At 39.6% G+C, this 19,291-nt stretch overlaps 1 protein-coding gene across 1 annotated transcript in view; it reads left to right on the forward strand.

Moving 5' to 3' along the window:
- The first annotated feature begins 1,845 nt into the window (after positions 1-1,845).
- AGBL4 (AGBL carboxypeptidase 4) overlaps positions 1,846-19,291 on the forward strand; it is a 1,193,307-nt gene continuing 1,175,861 nt past the window's right edge. Inside the window, 1 exon segment of the mRNA XM_049775185.1 lies at positions 1,846-1,966. Coding sequence (XP_049631142.1) covers positions 1,933-1,966 — 34 coding nt within the window. The 5' untranslated portion in view covers positions 1,846-1,932.

The following is a 19,291-nucleotide window of genomic DNA, read 5'->3' on the forward strand; positions in this document are numbered from 1 at the left end:
CTACTGTTCATGTGACTTTAGTCAGTCACTCAAAACTTTCTGAATATCAATTTCATATTCTATACAGGATTATGACATTAACACCAAGTTTACCATGTTTCTTGTAGAATGAAATGAGTTGTAGATGTGAGAAATGGGATTTCAACTTACATATTTTTCTCATTCTATTCTGTGTCTAACTCAGTACCAGGTACGTAAAAGGTGTCATTTTAATAATATTTACATAGAGAGTGGGGGACACTTCGGGGGAGTATGTTTGAAGGATGGCATACTGGCTCTGTTGTAGGTGGCCATATGTGGAGACAGAAGCCAGAGGAGATCCCTGAGGAAAGCTGATCTCCTAGGTACATTTTGAAAGAAAATGTACAGAGCCCACGGAAAGGTGGGCATTTTTATCCCATTCCTAGGTTGTGCAATTTACAGAGGAAAAGAAAATTTGAGACTTTCAGAGGAGTGAAGAAGCCTTTTCTCTCTGCTTTCTGAGAAAGAGCTGACACAGTACCTAGTCCTGCCAGTTTTGATATTTTTTCCAGGCATTTTATCTCCTCTGTTTAGTTAACATTTATCTGTTTACTCTGTCCAGCAGGACTTTCTGCAAGTGATAAAAAAAAAAGCTTTCTTTCTCTATGTTTTCCAATAGCCATTAGTCACATGCAGCTGTTGACCAGCTTAAATGTGTCTAGACACGAAAAAGAAATTTCGAATTTTATTAAAAATGCAAAAAAATGTACAAATGTGTTTGTTGACATTTCAAATTACTATTTGATGAGATTCTGCTGTGTATATATAAGAGATTATGTACTGGCACTACCTCATTTTTCTGACAATTCTCTGCCTAGCAACCAAAGCAGTTCACCAAGTCCCAGGCCTTCATTCTGTCCTATAGATGGGTTTCTATCACAGATTCAAGTGCTCCCTACATAATCTATCCTTCCATATGGATCCAGTCATTCTTGCCTGCTTTGCTCTTCATTTCCCACATGCAACGTTTTCCTCCCATTGTTGTTCTTGCTGCCTCAACCAAGCACTCTCTTTCTACCATCTTTTCTTTGCTGAGCTTATGCCTACTTGTCAGTTGGAGTCAGATCAGGCACTTTCTCCATCCTGAAGTTCATTTTGAACTTCCACCATTAGTTTTGAATGAGGAAGAGAAAAGTAAATACTGCACCTAACATCGTGTTAGGACAAAGATGCACATGGGGACCACACAGAGCCGGTCAGGAATGGGTCATATACTATCTTGGGCTTGGAAGCTAGTGTTAATTCGTTGCAGTCACGGAAAAAGCGCATCCTGGACTAACGGAGAAATATACCAGCAAAAAGGTTTCTACATTTTCTAGAGTTGGGGCCATTTTAAAGGGCCAAGATGTCAAAGAGCATCCTTTGATGAAGAGGGCCTCTGCATGTTTCAAGGGATTGGCACAGAATTACAGATCCTTCGTGTCTCCTAGTGAAAGACAAGTTATCCAGCTCCAGGAAAGGCGTTGGGAAAGCTAGAAACCTGGTCTTAGGCCTCTAAAGTTAACACTGATCAGAGAAGAAAAGCCAGAGCACAAGCTCAGTGGTCAGCGCGGGGGGACCCGGCCTGCTGCAGTCGGCGAGTGGCAGGCAGGAGAAACACGGCCGAGCATGCTCAGTTGCCAGGACGCGTGGCGGGTCGCGGGGATAAGCGGCCGAGCCGGCGACCTCCGGGGCTTGGGCTCCGGCTCCCCTCGGGGGGCTCGTGCTGCGGAGGGGGCGGAGCCTCGGCGCGCGCTCCCTCCGAGCCGCCCCCGCCCGCGCGCTTCGCCGGAGAGCCGGCGGCCCGTTGCCTTGGTAACCGGGGCGCCGCGTCTTCCTGGGAGAGTTCCTGTCAGCCGGCGGATCCCATCGCCGGTTCCCCATTGCCCCGCTCTTTTCGCGTGGGCCCCGAGGTGGAGGGACGAGCAAAAAATGGCGGAGCGGAGCCAGACGGCGCCTGAGGCAGGTCTGTGGGGGCGGTAGATCTGGGAAGCGTGAGGTTGCACCGCTGTCCCTGGCCTCTGGGACTGGAGACCCGGGCAAGGCCTGAAGTCCTGAGGTGACGCCACCCCCAATTCCTTTTTTTTTTTTTTTTTTTTTGGTGTGTTGCTTTTTTGTTTTTGCGCAATGGACCTATGACCTCGGGGTCAGAGGTCAGGGGTCAAGGACTCACATCCTCCTGAGTGGCCTGCTAGGGACACCAGGGAGTTTAGGAGAATGTTGAATGTTCACACTCCCCAGTGAGCCTGGGCCCAGAAAGGTCTGCAGTCCCAGGGAAGAACAGTTCCCAGATCCCACGCCCCAGGAGCACCTGTGACAGAGCTGCGTCATGGAGAGGGTGTAGCATCCTGAGAAAGAGAGAGAGAGAGAGAGAGAGAAAAAGTGGGAGAGCCCCACTAAAGGGGCCAGCTTTGGAGAGAAGGAGGTTCTCAGTCTGAGGATGTTTTTGGTCGGGGGTAGGGGGAGAGTGTTTATCCCGCGTTTGGATTTTGGGGAGTGTAGAACCTTAGGGTCCTCTCTACTCAGAAGGAAAAATACAGATGCTCAAATTGGTCAGATACTTGAGGGAAACGACCAGAGCCCCCCTGATCTTCACAATCCTAGGCTGATTGGTGCCTGCCCATGGAATTTGTGATCTTGAAGGTCAATCAGAATTATAGAGAGTGTATATCCACACAAGATGGGTGGTAGATAATCTGTCTGTCTTACTTGCAGGAGACTGACAGAAAGAGGGAGAACCCAGATTCTGTTCTGAGGGAACTGCCTTGAGGTTGTAGCTGGGCTTGGAGGAGAGTGACTTGAGTTTCTTAATAGGGTCATATAAGAGATCAAATATTATTATAGGCCTGTGTATGTTGGAGGGAGTTTGTTCCTAAAGAGGCTGGGGGCTAAAGCACTGTAACCCTCAAGGTACCAATTTCTCCTCCCCAGATCACTATGTAGAAAAGCAGGGACTTCTAATTGGGTATAAGGGCTACAGAAGTGACCCAGTAACTTCTGTAGCTTTTAAGAGAGGGATGATGAAAGTAGTTGTTGTGGTATGACTATACAGAAGCTGCACCTGAGAGCCCAGAACTGTAAGGATGAAGCTATTAGGAATGCTTTAAATGACCATACTTCTGACGTCCCACATCTTCCTTTTGTATCTCTTTTTTTCCTCACTGTCATTGCTAATTTTATAGTTTTAAAAAGGATTTTACTTTTTATTTATTTATTTATTTATTTATTTATTTATTTATTTTTGAGATCATACCCACTGGTGATTAGGGCTTACTCATGACTATTCAAGGATCATTCCTGGTGATTTTAGGAGAACCATATGTGATTCTGGGGACTTAATCTCAGTTGGCTGCGAGCAAGAGAAGCATCCTATTCGTTCTAGTGTCTATCTGATCCTCGTGTTATAGTTTTCATATTCTGAACATTCCTTTATTCATTCACACAAATATGTGAGTTTTCTCTAAATAAAAGGTACTAAGTTGAGTCTTAAAAACTTCTTGATTCTGATCACTTTATTCTTTCATATATTATTAGCTCCTTATAAATGTTCTCCTTGAACATATTAAACAATTGACATTTTATAGTTTATGCTTATCTTCTTCAATACATTGTAAACAATCATGAAGGCAAGTGGGCAAGTCTTCTTCTTTAGCAATTCTACATTTTTAAAACTACCCTGATATAGTAGTTATTAAATATTTGTTAATTGAATAACCATGAACTGCAAGTGGTTACAGAAGCTTTCTCTGAAGTAATATTTTAGCCGAGACATGATAGTGATTGAATAAGTGAGAAGAGCTGAAGGGTCCATGCAAAGAATAAGATAGAGACATAATGTGCTGTGTTTAAGGAATGGAAAGGAGAAAAGTATGGCTGTAAATAAGGCAATTGGGGAGAAAGAGGTAAACTGAAGTCGATATTTGTAGGACCCTATAGGCTATTATATGGGTTTTGGTAAAAAAAAAAGTTCTATAAATATATAGACTGAAGAAGAGCATGTATATAGGCGGATGAAATGATTAGAATTATAATAACTAGTTACAATGTGGAGAGTAAAGCAGTTATGTCAGAATATATCAAAATATGTCAGAGGTAGAGCTGAGATATAAATAACAGAAATATTTTTTTTGTTTCTTTTTTTTTAAATTTATTTAAACACCTTAATTACATACATGATTGTGTTTGGGTTTCAGTCATGTAAAGAACACCACCCATCACCAGTGCAACATTCCCATCACCAATGTCCCAAGTCTCCCTTCGCCCCACCCGACCCCCGCCTGTACTCTAGACAGGCTCTCCATTTTCCTCATACATTCTCATTATTAGGACAGTTCAAAATGTAGTTATTTCCCTAACTAAACTCATCACTCTTTGTGGTGAGCTTCCTGAGGTGAGCTGGAACTTCCAGCTCTTTTCTCTTTTGTGTCTGAAAATTATTATTACAAGGGTGTCTTTCATTTTTCTTAAAACCCATAGATGAGTGAGACCATTCTGCGTTTGTCTCTCTCTCTCTCTGACTTATTTCACTCAGCATAATAGATTCCGTGTACATCCATGTATAGGAAAATTTCATGACTTCATCTCTCCTGACAGCTGCATAATATTCCATTGTGTATATGTACCAGAGTTTCTTTAGCCATTCGTCTGTTGAAGGGCATCTTGGTTGTTTCCAGAGTCTTGCTATGGTAAATTGTGCTGCAATGAATATAGGTGTAAGGAAGGGGTTTTTGTATTGTATTTTTGTGTTCCTAGGGTATATTCCTAGGAGTGGTATAGCTGGATCGTATGGGAGCTCGATTTCCAGTTTTTGGAGGAATCTCCATATCGCTTTCCATAAAGGTTGGACTAGACGGCATTCCCACCAGCAGTGGATAAGAGTTCCTTTCTCTCCACATCCCCGCCAACACTGTTTATTCTCATTCTTTGTGATGTGTGCCATTCTCTGGGGTGTGAGGTGGTATCTCATCGTTGTTTTGATTTGCATCTCCCTGATGATTAGTGATGTGGAACATTTTTTCATGTGTCTTTTGGCCATGTGTATTTCTTCTTTGTCAAAGTGTCTGTTCATTTCTTCTCCCCATTTTTTGATGGAGTTAGATGTTTTTTTCTTGTAAGTTCTGTCAGTGCCTTGTATATTTTGGAGATTAGCCCCTTATCTGATGGGTATTGGGTGAATAGTTTCTCCCACTCAGTGGGTGGCTCTTGTATCCTGGGCACTATTTCCTTTGAGGTGCAGAAGCTTCTCAGCTTAATATATTCCCATCTGTTAATCTCTGCTTTCACTTGCTTGGAGAGTGCAGTTTCCTCCTTGAAGATGCCTGTAATGTCCTGGAGTGTTTTGCCTATGTGCTGTTCTATATATCTTATTGTTTGGGGGCTGATATCAAGGTCTTTAATCCATTTGGATTTTACCTTCGTACATGATGTTAGCTGGGGGTCTAAGTTCAATTTTTTGCAAGTGGCTATCCAATTGTGCCAACACCACTTGTTGAAGAGGCTTTCCCTGCTCCATTTAGGATTTCCTGCTCCTTTATCAAAAATTAGGTGGTTGTAGGTCTGGGGAACATTTTCTGAGTATTCAAGCGTATTCCACTGATCTGAGGACCTATCCTTATTCCAATACCATGCTGTTTTGATAACTGTTGCTTTGTAGTACAGTTTAAAGTTGGGGAAAGTAATTCCTCCCATATTCTTTTTCCCAATGATTGCTTTAGCTATTCGAGGGTGTTTATTGTTCCAAATGAATTTCAAAAGTGTCTGATCCACTTCTTTGAAGAATGTCATGGGTATCTTTAGAGGGATGGCATTAAATCTGTATAATTCCTTGGGGAGTATTGCCATTTTGATGATGTTAATCCTGCCAATCCATGAGCAGGGTATGCGTTTCCATTTCCGTGTGTCCTCTCTTATTTCTTGGAGCAGAGTTTTATAGTTTTCTTTGTATAGGTCCTTCACATATTTAGTCAAGTTGATTCCAAGATATTTGAGTTTGTGTGGCACTATTGTGAATGGGGTTGTTCTCTTAATGTCCATTTCATCCTTATTACTATTGGTGTATAGAAAGGCCATTGATTCTTGTGTGTTAATTTTGTAGCCTGCCACCTTGCTATATGAGTCTATTGTTTCTAGAAGCTTTTTGATAGAGTCTTTAGGGTTTTCTAAGTAGAGTATCATGTCATCTGCAAACAGTGAGAGCTTGACTTCTTCCTTTCCTATCTGGATTCCCTTGATATCCTTTTCTTGCCTAATCGCTATAGCAAGTACTTCCAGTGCTATGTTGAATAGGAGTGGTGAGAGAGGACAGCCTTGTCTTGTGCCAGAATTTAGAGGGAAGGCTTTCAGTTTTTCTCCATTGAGGATAATATTTGCCACTGGCTTGTGGTAGATGGCCTTCACTATATTGAGAAAGGTTCCCTCCATTCCCATCTTGCTGAGAGTTTTGATCAAGAATGGGTGTTGGACCTTATCAAATGCTTTCTCTGCATCTATTGATATGATCATGTGGTTTTTATTTTTCTTGTTATTGATGTTGTGTATTATGTTGATAGATTTACGGATGTTAAACCAGCCTTGCATTCCTGGGATGAAACCTACTTGATCGTAGTGAATGATCTTCTTAACGAGGCATTGAATCCTATTTGCCAGGATTTTGTTGAGGATCTTTGCATCTGCATTCATCAGTGATATTGGTCTGTAATTTTCTTTTTTGGTAGCGTCTCTGTCTGGTTTAGGTATCAAGGTGATGTTGGCTTCATAAAAGCTATTTGGAAGTGTTTCTGTTTGTTCAATTTCATGAAAGAGTCTTGCCAAGATTGGCAGTAGTTCCTCTTGGAAAGTTTGATAGAATTCATTAGTGAATCCATCTGGACCTGGGCTTTTGTTTTTCGGCAGACATTTGATTACTGTTTTAATTTCATCAATGGTGATGGGGGTGTTTAGATATGCTACATCCTCTTCCTTCAACCGTGGAAGATTATAAGAGTCCAAGAATTTATCCATTTCTTGCAGGTTCTCATTTTTAGTGGCGTAGAGTTTTTCAAAGTAGTTTCTGATTACCCTTTGAATCTCTGTCATATCAGTAGTGATCTCTCCTTTTTCATTCCTGATACGAGTTATCAAGTTTCTCTCTCTCTCTTTCTTTGTTAGGTTTGCCAGTGGTCTATCAATCTTGTTTATTTTTTCAAAGAACCAACTTCTGCTTTCGTTGATCTTTCGGATTGTTTTTTGAGTTTCCACTTCGTTGATTTCTGCTCTCAGCTTTGTTATTTCCTTCTGTCTTCCTATTCTTGGGTCCTTTTGTTGAGCATTTTCTAGTTCTATTAGCTGTGTCATTAAGCTACTCAGGTAAGCTCCTTCTTCCTTCCTGATGTGTGCTTGCAAAGCTATAAATTTTCCTCTCAGTACTGCTTTTGCTGTGTCCCATAAGTTCTGATAGTTTGTGTCTTGATTGTCATTTGTTTCCAGGAACCTTTTTATTTCCTCCTTGATTTCATCTCGGACCCACTGGTTATTGAGCATGAGGCTGTTTAACTTCCAGGTGTTAAAGTGTTTCTTCTGAGTCCCTTTGGAGTTCACAAATAATTTCAGAGCCTTGTGGTCAGCGAAGGTAGTCTGCAAAATTTCTATCCTCTTGATCTTATGGAGGTATGTTTTATGTGCCAGCATGTAGTCTATCCTGGAGAATGTCCCATGTACATTGGAGAAGAATGTGTATCCAGGTTTCTGGGGATGGAGTGTCCTATATATATCCACTAGGCCTCTTTCTTCCATTTCTCTCCTCAGGTCTAGTATATTCTTGTTGGGTTTCAGTCTGGTTGACCTGTCCAGTGTTGACAAAGCCGTGTTAAGGTCCCCCACAATTATTGTGTTGTTGTTGATATTATTTTTCAGATTTGTCAACAGTTGTATTAAATATTTTGCTGGACCCTCATTCGGTGCATATATGTTTAGGAGAGTGAATTCTTCCTGCTCTACGTACCCCTTGATTAATATATAATGTCCATCTTTGTCCCTTACAACCTTCCTGAGTATAAAGTTTGCATTATCTGATATTAGTATGGCCACTCCAGCTTTTTTATGGGTGTTGTTTGCTTGGATAATTTTTCTCCAGCCTTTTATTTTGAGTCTATGTTTGTTCTGACTATTCAGGTGCGTTTCTTGTAGGCAGCAGAAGGTTGGATTGAGTTTTTTGATCCATTTAGCCACTCTGTGTCTCTTAACTGGTGCATTTAGTCCATTGACGTTGAGAGAAAGAATTGTCCTGGGATTTAACGCCATCTTTATTTCAAAATTTGGTGTGTCTTTTGGGTAGTCTTGTCTTAGATTAGGTCTTTCAGTTTTTCTCTTAAGACTGGTTTTGTGTCTGTGAAGTTTCTGAGCTGTTTTTTGTCTGTGAAACCATGTATTCTTCCATCAAACTGGAAAGTGAGTTTTGCTGGGTATAGTATTCTGGGTGAAGCATTCATTTCGCTCAGTCTTGTCACAATATCCCACCACTGCTTTCTGGCATTGAGTGTTTCTGGTGACAGGTCTGCTGTAAATCTCAGGGAAGCTTGCTTGAACGTGATTTCCCCTTTTGATCTTGCTGTTTTCAGAATTCTGTCTCTATCTGTGGGATTTGTCATTGTGACTAGGATGTGTCTTGGGGTGGTTTTTCTGGGGTCTCTTTTGGTTGGTACTCTTCGGGCATGCAGGATTTGATCACATATATTCTTTAGCTCTGGAAGTTTCTCTTTAATGATGTTCTTGACCATTGATTCTTCCTGGAAATTTTCTTCCTGGGTCTCTGGGACTCCAATGATTCTTAAGTTGTTTCTGTTGATCTTATCATAGACTTCTATTTTCGTCTGTTCCCATTCTTTGACTAATTTTTCCATTGTCTGCTCATTTGCTTTAAGTTTTTTGTCCAATCTCTCCTGCTGTATGGAATTGTTATGTATCTCATCTTCCACAGCACCAAGTCTATTCTCAGCTTCTGATAGCCTGTCCCAGAGCTTATCCATTTTGTCATTCACTTCGTTTACTGACTTTTTCAGTCCTGTTAGTTGACATGTTATTTCAGTTTGGAGTTTTGTGATTTCTGTCTTCATATTTTCTTGGTTCTTATTAGTGTTCTGTTCAACTCGATCCATGGTTTCTTGGAGTCCGTTGAGCATCTTCCATATTGCTAGTCTAAAGTCCTTATCTGAGAGGTTGATTAGTTGGTCAGTCATTATCTGGTCCTCAGAATTGTCATCTTCATTCTCTATGTCTGATGCTGGCCTGCGTTGTTTCCCCATTGTCACACTTGTATTGTGGGTTTTTCTACGTGTTGTGGTGGTATTCATTGTCTATATGATGCAGGCAGCACACTCCTCTGGCTCCTCCCTTTCTGGATGGGCTGACTTGCCTCTGAGGGAGGGGAGTCCTCTGTGGATGAAGCCTCACACTGGGTCAAATCTTAGGCCCGAGCATGCAACAGAGAAGACAGTCCGGAGAGAAATGTTTGCTTCTGTGATATAGCGCAGTTCTTAGTGTGATTTTTCCTTCTTGTTGCAATGGAGTTTTTTCCTTAGAAAGAGTGCACGGCCGCGTAGCGAAGCGGAGCAGCCGTGCTCCGCTGGAGCCTCTTTTTGCCCCACTCGCAAGAGTTTCACGCAAGAGGACAGTAGACAGACATAGACAGGTCACACTCACAGTTTTTCACAGTTGGGCCCCACTGGGCCAGTGTACTTTCGCGGATTTTCCCCGCCTGGTGTCACACACAGGGAGCCGGCTTTTGCAAAGCTTAGCCGGTTTTCATGCTCTGTAGTCCCTCCCTGAAAATGGCATCTGGGCGAGCGAGGTTTCTGGAGCCTCTTTTTGCCCCACTCACAAGAGTTTCACGCAAGAGGACAGTAGACAGACATAGACAGGTCACACTCACAGTTTTTCACAGTTGGGCCCCACTGGGCCGGTGTACTTTCGCGGATTTTCCCCTCCTGGTGTCACACACAGGGAGCCGGCTTCGGCCAATAACAGGAATATTTAATGGAATTAATGAAAATGAGGATAAGAAGAAGATATCAATATGTGCTTCTAATTTTCTAATTTGTGCATCTGGATTCTTGGTGGTACTGATCTGAAAATAGGAAGGGATCTTGATTAGTCTTGTGGCAGAAATAATGAGTTCCGTTTTGAACATACAATCTTTGAGAAATCCAAATAAGTGGACAGAGTGGTTAGGCAGTTGAATTAATAAATTATTTATGAACTAGAGTAGACATAATTCCTAAAGTTACAAGTATGGATATTATAAGTTTGGAGAAGAGACTTGAAATAAAGAATTGAATAACTGCAATATTTCAAAATCTTCCAAAGAAACTGAGAAAGTATAATTAGATTGTACCATCAAAAAATAATGTTCAAGATGCATGGCATATTCAATAAGTGGAATGTTGCCAGTGATTTAGAGAAAAATGGAAAAAACTAGATTGAGCAACAAAGTTAGCCTTTTTTTTAAACTCTTATGAAAGGAAATTGGTGAAAGGAGGAGTCTATTTAAACTTCCAAATCTTATTGATTCAATCTGGTATGATCTTGGTGACTATATATATATATGATCCTGAGGATTGAACTAGAGGTCTTTCACACTCAAGAAATGCACTTTATCCTTTTGGCCTGTCTCCATGTCTTTTAGCTTTCTGTTTTTGTTTTATACTACAGAAAGATAATATACTATAATTACTATTAGTACCATAATATTGCCATTGAGATGTGGGACAGCACACTAATAAAATATATAATAAATCACATTCACCTAAATAAGAGTTAAAATATATTAATTTAGGTTAATTGCCACCATAGTTAAAAAAAGATTTTCTTCATTAAAATGATACAGAGACTTGAGGGCTAGAGTGGTAGCACAGAGGTAGGGCATTTGCCTTGCACACAGCTGACCCAGGATGGACCTGGGTTAAATCCCCAGTGTCCCATATGGTCCCCGAGCCAGGAATGATTTCTGAGCGCAAAGCCAGGAGTAACCATGAGCACCCCACAAAATGATATAGAGATATAGATATTTTGGATTTGTAGAAAAGGGCATGGGGCTTATATTTTATTCCTATTAGTACCTTTTCTTTTTAAAACTTTGAATTATTTTTGACACTGTTATATCTTCCATAACATCAGTGAGCATATCTTGGGAAAAAAAATCACTTTTTTCCCCATGATGTTTATGTTCTTATTTCTTTTAAGGCACTCTGATAATGCCAATATTTCTGATTTCTATGAATGTAGAACTTGGCTTCAGTTTCAGTATTGTGGATCAGTGTCCCATTCAATGAGAGATATTATGAGAGATAGATGCAATAATATGGTCAGCAGGATGTCAATATTTTTCATGTATACTTTTAACAAAATTACAGCTTTGTCTTTGAGTCATTTTAGAGTAGTATAATTTTATGTGTTTTTTGGGGGGCACACATGGCAGTGGGTAGGGGTTACTCCTGACTCTGTGCTCAGAAATTACTCCTGGCAGGTTTGGAGACCATATGGAATGCCAGGGATTGGATCTGGGTCAGTCACATGCAATACAAAAGTCTTATCCACCATGCTATTGCTCCGGCTCCTTTATGTGGGTTTTAGATAATTTTGATTACTTTATTAAATTTCAGCAGAAGAGTAGGTGTTAGTATTAATTTTAGAAAAAATATATTCTTAGCTAAATTTGAACTTCTTGATTATAAAAAATACAAGTGTGAAACTTATAATAATTCATTGATATTTTTACCATATGGAAATATTATAAATTTACTTTTATATTTTTATTTATTTAATGGAATTAAAAAAGCAATCTCTTTCAAACTCAAGGGGAAGATGTCTATATGTGTGATAACTTTTTGAGAGCTATTTGATCAGAAAATTTTGAGGCTTTCAAAATAATGTATCCATACATTAGAAAAACAAAAAGGAAATAGAAAAATACTCTAACATTTTGTATAGGATTGAAATAAGATATTCAACAGTGTTATGGAAAAATCAATTTTTGGTGGAAGTGAATGAGAAAAATAACCTGCTGACAATTAGTTTGTCTTTTCTTTAAGAATCTTATAATTTGGGGGGGGGCGCGGAGAGATAGCATGGAGGTAAGGCATTTGCCTTGCAGGCTAAAGGACAGTGGTTCAATCGTGGCATCCCATATGATCCCCTGAGCCTGCCAGGAGTGATTTCTGAGCATAGAGCCAGGAGTAACCCCTGAGCACTGCCGGGTGTGACCCAAAAACTAAAAAACAAAAACAAAAACAAAAAAAAGATTAAAAAGAAGAATATTATAATTTTTTAACTATGTCATAAGTTTGTGCAAGAAATTTGAATGTTTTTGATTATGCTATTTATTTTTTATAATTATCTTTATTTAAACACCATGATTACAAATATGATTATAGTTGTATGATTACAGTCATGTAAAGAACAACCTCCCTTCACCAGTGCAACATTCTCACACCAATTTCCCAGATCTCCCTCCTCCCCACCCCCCCACAACTGTACTCGAGACAGGCTTTCTACTTCCCTCATTCATTCACATTGTTATGATAGTTTTCAGTGTAGTCATCTCTCCAACTGCACTCATCACTCTATGTGATGAGCTTCATGTCATGAGCTGCACCTACCAGCCCTCATCTCTCTTGTCTCTGAGATACTGTTAAAAATGTCTTGCATTTTTCTTAAAACCCATAGATGAGTGAATCCATGCTGCGTCTTTCTCTCTCCCTCTGACTTACTTCACTCAGCATAATAGATTTCATCTACATTCATGTATAGGAAAATTTCATGACTTCATCTCTCCTGATGGCTGCATAGTATTCCATTGTGTATATGTACCATAGTGTCTTTAGCCACTCATCTGTTGAAGGGAATGTTGGTTGTTTCCAGAGCCTGGCTATTGTAAATAGCGCTGCAATGAATATAGGTGTAAGGAAGGGAATTTTGTATTGTATTTTTGTGTTCCTCAGGTATATTCCTAGGAGTGGTATAGCATGGAAGCTCAATTTCCAGTTTGTGAAGGAATCTCCATATCGCTTTCCATAAAGGTTGTACTAGATGGCATTCCCACCAGCAGTGAAAAAGAGTTCCTTTCTCTCCACATCCCTGCCAGCACTGCTTGTTTTCCTTTTTTGTGATGTGTGCCAATCTCAGTGGCGTGAGGTGGTACCTCATAGTAGTTTTGATTTGCATCTCCTTGACGATTAGTGATGTTGAGCATCTTTTCATGTGCCTTTTGGCCATTTGCCTTTCTTCTTTTTCAAAGTGTCTATTCATTTCTTCTCCCCATTTTTTGATGGGGTTAGATGTTTTTTCTTTTATAGTTCTGTTAGTACCTTGTAAATTTTGGATATTAGTCCTTTATCTGATGAGTATTGAGTGAGTAATTTCTCCCACTCAGTGGGTGGCCTTTGTATTCTGGGCATTATCTCCTTTGAGATGCAGAAGCTTCTCAGCTTAATATAGTCCCACCTGTTTATCTCTGCTTCCACTTGTTTGGAGAGTGCTGTCTCCTCCTTAAAGATGCCTTTAGTCTCAATGTACTGGAGTGTTTCACATGTTGTTCTATATACCTTATAGTTTCAGATCTGATATCAAGGTCTTTAATCCATTTGGATTTTACCTTTGTACATGGTGTTAGCTGGGGGTCTGAGTTCACTTTTTTGCAAGTGGCTAACCAGTTGTGCCAACACCACTTGTTGAATAGGCTTTCCTTGCTCCATTTAGGATTTCTTGCTCCTTTATCAAAAACTAGGTGTTTATATAACACCTGAGGAACATTCTCTGAGTACTCAAGCCTACCACTGATCTGAGGGTCTGTCTTTATTCCAATACCATGCTGTTTTTTATAACTATTGCTTTGTAATACAGCTTAAAATTGGGAAAAATAATGCTTCCCATATTCCTTTTTCCAAGGAGTGCTTTAGCTATTCGAGGTTGTTTATTGTTCCAAATGAATTTCAGAAGTGTTTGATCCACTTCTTTGAAGAATGTCATGGGTATCTTTAGAGGAATTGCGTTAAATTTGTACAATGCTTTTGGAAGTATTGCCATTTTAATGATGTTGATCCTGCCAATTCATGAGCAGGGTGTTTTCATTTCTGCATGTCCTCTCTTATTTCTTGGAGCAGTGTTATATAGTTTTCTTTCTATAGATCCTTCACATCTTTAGGCAGGTTGACTCCAAGATATTTGAGTTTGTGTGGCACTAATGTGAATGGGATTGTTCTCTTAATGTCCATTTCTTCCCTATCATTATTAGTGTATAAAAAGGCCATTGATTTTTGTGTGTTAATTTTGTAGCCTGCCACTTTCTATATGAATTTCTAGAAGCTTTTTGGTAGAATCTTTAGGGTTTTCTAAGTAGAGTATCATGTCATCTGCAAACAGTGAGAGCTTGACTTCTTCCTTTCCTATCTGGATTTACTTGACATCTTTTTCTTGCCTAATCGCTATAGCAAGTACTTCCAGTACTATGTTGAATAGGAGTGGTGAGAGAGGACAGCCTTGTCTTGTACCAGAATTTAGAGGGAAGCCTTTTAGTTTTTCTCCATTGAGGATAATATTTGCCTCTGGCTTGTGGTAGATGGCCTTAACTATATTGAGAAAGGTTCCTTTTATTCCTATCTTGCTGAGAGTTATCATCAAGAATGCGTGTTGAACCTTATCAAATGCTTTTTCTGCATCTATTGATATGACCAGGTGATTTTTATTTTTCTTGTTGTTTATGTTGTGTATTATGTTGATAGATTTACGGATGCTAAACTATCCTTGCATTCCTGGGATGAAATCTACTTGATCAAAGGGAATGATCTTCTTGATGAGGCACTGGATCCTGTTTGCCAGGATTTTGTTGAAGATCTTTGCATCTGTGTTCATCAGGGATATTGGTCTGTAATTTTCTTTTTTGGCAGCATCTCTATCTGGTTTTGGTATTAAGGTGATGTTGGCTTCATAAAAGCTATTTGGAATTGTTCCTGTTTATTCGATTTCATAAAAGAGCCTGGACAGGTTTGGTAGTAGTTCCTCTTGAAAGGTTTGAAAGAATTCATTCGTGAATCCATCAGGGCCTGGGCTTTTGTTTTTGGGCAAATTTTTGATTACAGTTTTAATTTCCTCACTAGTGATGGGGGTGTTTAGATATGCTACATCTTATTCAACCGAAGAAGGTTATATGAGTTCAGAAATTTATCCATTTCATCCAGGTTCTCATATTTAGTGGCATAGAGTTTCTCAAAGTATTCTCTGAATACCCTTTAAATCTCTGCAGTATCTGTAGCGATCTCCCCCTTTTCATTTCTAATACTCATTTTCAAGTTTCTCTCTTTTGCTTTCTGAGTTTTGCCAATGGTCTATCAATCTTTCAAAGAACCAACTTCTGCTTTTGTTAATCTTTCAGATTGTTTTTTTGGATTTCCATTTCATTGATTTCTGCTCTCAGCTTTGTTATTTCCTCTGTCTCCCTATTTTTAGTTTCTTTTGTTGATATTTTTCTAATTCTATAAGCTGCGCCATTAAGCTATTCATGTATGCTCCTTCTTCCTTCCTGATGTGTGCTTGCAAAGCTATAAAATTTCCTCTCAGTACCGCTTTTGCTGTATCCCATAGGTTCTGATAGTTTGTGTTTTCATTGTCGTTTGTTTTCAGGAAATTTTTGATTTCTTCTTTGATTTCATCTCAGACCCACTGGTTGTTCAGTAGTAGACTGTTTAATTTCCAGGTGTTAATTTTTTTTTTCTGTGTCCCTTTGTAGTTCACATCTAACTTCAGAGCCTTGTGTTCAGCAAAGGTAGCCTGCAAAATTTCTATCTTCTTGATTTTATGGAGGCATGTTTTATGTGCCAGCATGTGGTCTATCCTGGAGAATGACCCGTGTACGTTGGAAAAGAATGTGTATCCAGGTTTCTGAGGATTGATTGTCCTATATATATCTACTAGGCCTCTTTCTTCCATTTATCTTTTCAGGTCTAGTATATTTTTGTTGGGTTTCAATTTGGTTGACCTATCAAGTGTTGACAAGCCTGTGTTGACGTTTCCCACAATTATTGTGTTATTATTGATATCCTTTTTCAGATTTGTCAACAATTGTATTAAATACTTTGCTGGTCCCTCATTGGGTGCGTATATGTTTAGGAGAGTGATTTCTTCCTGCTGTACATATCCCTTGATTAGTATATAATATCCATCTTTGTCCCTTACAACTTTTCTGAGTATAAAGTTTGTGTCATCTGATATTAGTATGGCCACCCCCGCTTTTTTAAGGGTGTTGTTTGCTTGAATGATTTTCCTCCAGCCTTGATTTTGAGTCTATGTTTATTCTGACTATTCAGGTGTGTTTCTTGTAGGCAGCAGAAGGTTGGCTTCAGTTTTTTGATCCATTTCGCCACTCTGTGCCTCTTAACGGGTACATTTAGTCCATTGAGATTGAAAGAAATAATTGTCATGGGATTTATTGCCATCTTTGTGTAGAAGTTTGTTGTGTTTTTTGTTCTGTCTTGTCTTTAGAATAGATCTTTCAGTTTTTCTTTTAAGGCTGGTTTTGAGTCTGTAAAGTTTTTGAGCTGTTGTTTATCTGTGAAGCCATTTATACTTCCTTCAAACCTGAAAGTTAGTTTTGCTGGGTGCAGTATTCTTGGCGAAGCATTTATTTCTTTGAGTTTTGTCACTATATCCCTCCACTGCCTTCTGGCCTTGAGTGTTTCTGGTGACAGGTCTGCTGTAAATGCTCCCTGGAATGTAATTTCCCTTTTTGATCTTGCTGCTTGCAGTATTTTATCTCTATCTGTGGGAGTCATCATTGTGACTAGGATGTGACTTGGGGTGTTCCTCCTGGGGTCTTTTTTAGCTGGTACTCTTTGGGCATGCAGGATTTGGTCACATGTTTTCTTTAGCTCTGGTAGTTTCTCTGTGATGATGTTCTTGACTGTTGATTTTTCCTGGAGGTTTTCTTCTTGGGTCTCTGGGACTCCAATGATTCTAAAGTTATTTCTGTTGAGCTTATCAAAGACTTCTATTTTTATCTGCTCATATTCTTTGAGTAATTTTTCCATTGTCTGATCATTTGATTTAAGACTTTCTTTTGATCTCTTCTGCTGTGTAAAGTTGTTATGCATTGCATCTTCCAGCGCACTAATTCTATCCTCAGCTGCTTTTAACCTGTTGGAAAGCTCATCCATTATGTTCTTCAATTCGTCTGCTGAGTTTTTCAGACCTGTTATTTGACCTGATATTTCAGTTCGGAGTTTTATGATTTCTACCTTTATATTCTCTTGATTTTTATTAGTGTTCTGATCTATACTTTCTTTGAGTTATGTGAGCATCCTCCATATTTCTTCTCTAAACTCCATTCTGAAAGACTGCTTAGGTGGTTGACCATTGTTGGGTCATTAGAGTTTCCATCTTCATTCTCTATGGCTTATGTTGGTCTGCGTAGTTTCCCCATTGTCATGCTTATGCTCTGGGTTTTTCTACATGTTGTGGTGGTATTCATTGGCTAGGTGGAGTGCGCGGCCACGAAGTGAAGCAGAGCGGCTGCTCTACTGTGCTTCGACCCCTTATAGGTGGGCTTAAGGGGGCTGCAGAGTCAGCTTTATTCGCAACTCTAGCCTGGAAAGACTCACCTCAGCCGAGGCAAGCCATCAGGGGATGAATGCCAGAGAAGATCAAAGTTCCCAGGTTGAAGCAAACTGGGGGAAGCCCCAAAATGTCTGCCGAGCTTAAGGGGCCCAGTGGAGTCTGTCTTATCCACAACTCTAGCCTGGAAAGACACACCTCAGCCGAGGCACACCCTCATGGGATTAATGCCAGAGAAGATCAAAGTTCCCATGTTGAAGCAAGCTGGGGGAAGCCCCAAAATGTCTGCCGAGCTTAAGAGGCCCAGCAGAGTCTGTCTTATCCACAACTCTGACCCGGAAAGACACCTATGCTATTTATTTTTAAAATAAGTATTAAATGGGCTGGAGCAGTAGCGCAGCAGTAGGGTGTTTGCCTTGCATGCAGCTGACCCAGGACAAATCTTGGTTCTATCCCCGGAGTCCCATATAGTTCCCCAAGCCAGAAGCCATTTCTGAGCTCATAGCCAAGAGTAATTTCTGAGCATCACCAGGTGTGGCCCAAACACCAAAAATAAAATAAGTAATAAGTATTTGCTGTTTTTCAAAGAGTGTGCTTAAAACTGGAAATTGAGGCATGTATAATTACCCTTAAATTGAGTTTTTGAGTCAGGAAATTCCTATGCTAGTGTGGAGAAATAGAGGCAAATATCTAGATTGATTGATTTCTGAGACCAAAGTTGATATTCCCGAGAACCAGAGGATGAATAGTAATGGTAGCATCTTAGCAAAGCTTCATGGAAGTAGCTTTAGGTCATACCAATTAAATCTTGAAAGATAACTAGAAATGTTTTGGGTTTTTTTTTTCTTTTGCCACACCTGGCAGTGCACAGGGGTTGGTTACTTCTGTATCTGCATTCAGGAATCACTCCTGGCAGGCTCAGGGAACCATATGAAATGCCAGGATTGAACCCAGAATAGCCACATACAAGGCGTACACCCTGCATACTGTTTTATTGTTCTAGCCCCAATAACTAGGAATTTTAATGCAGTGTAGATAGTAGTAGAGTGGAGAGGAAGAATGTAGGACGGAGAATAGCAGATACAGAGTGAAGATGTGGGGGTAGGAAATAAAGCTTATTCAGATATTATTAGTATTGCTCATCTGTTAACTGATTTAAAGATTATGTTCCTTTTCTTTCTTCCCACATTGGCTCTTTCATAGATAGATCCATTTGATTGTTGAAAGCATAATGCATTCTCATAAAAATGCATTGTGTGCAAATATTCAACAATTTGAAAATAGTTTCAGGATATAATGTCAGTCTTTAGAAATTCAGATGGAAAGTTCTCTATTAGTAATGAGTTTTCATTAAAAACTATGAAACCTTCTAAACAGGACAACATTTGATTGAAAGAGATGACCTTACAACATTGTCTGAGAACAGTTCCAGAGATAAATCCTGGCCCCTGATTATTTGGTTGGCAGTTTTTCTTGAACTTTTAGTTTTGTTTTAGTTTATTATATTTACTATTTTCATTTTTCCTCACAATAGAAGAAATAATACAAAGTTATATTTGTGGTGTCAGGAGAAATTAAGTAATTGGCTAACCTACTATGTGTTCACATAAGTGTCTCTAAAACAGATTTTGCTGATTCTGCAGCCCAGTTTCTTTCTTCTATTCTTTTTCTGCAAGTAGAAAGGCATAAAATTATAGAACACAATAAGAGAACTATG

Source organism: Suncus etruscus, chromosome 6 (genome assembly GCF_024139225.1).
Source record: "Suncus etruscus isolate mSunEtr1 chromosome 6, mSunEtr1.pri.cur, whole genome shotgun sequence".
NCBI lineage: Eukaryota > Metazoa > Chordata > Mammalia > Eulipotyphla > Soricidae > Suncus > Suncus etruscus.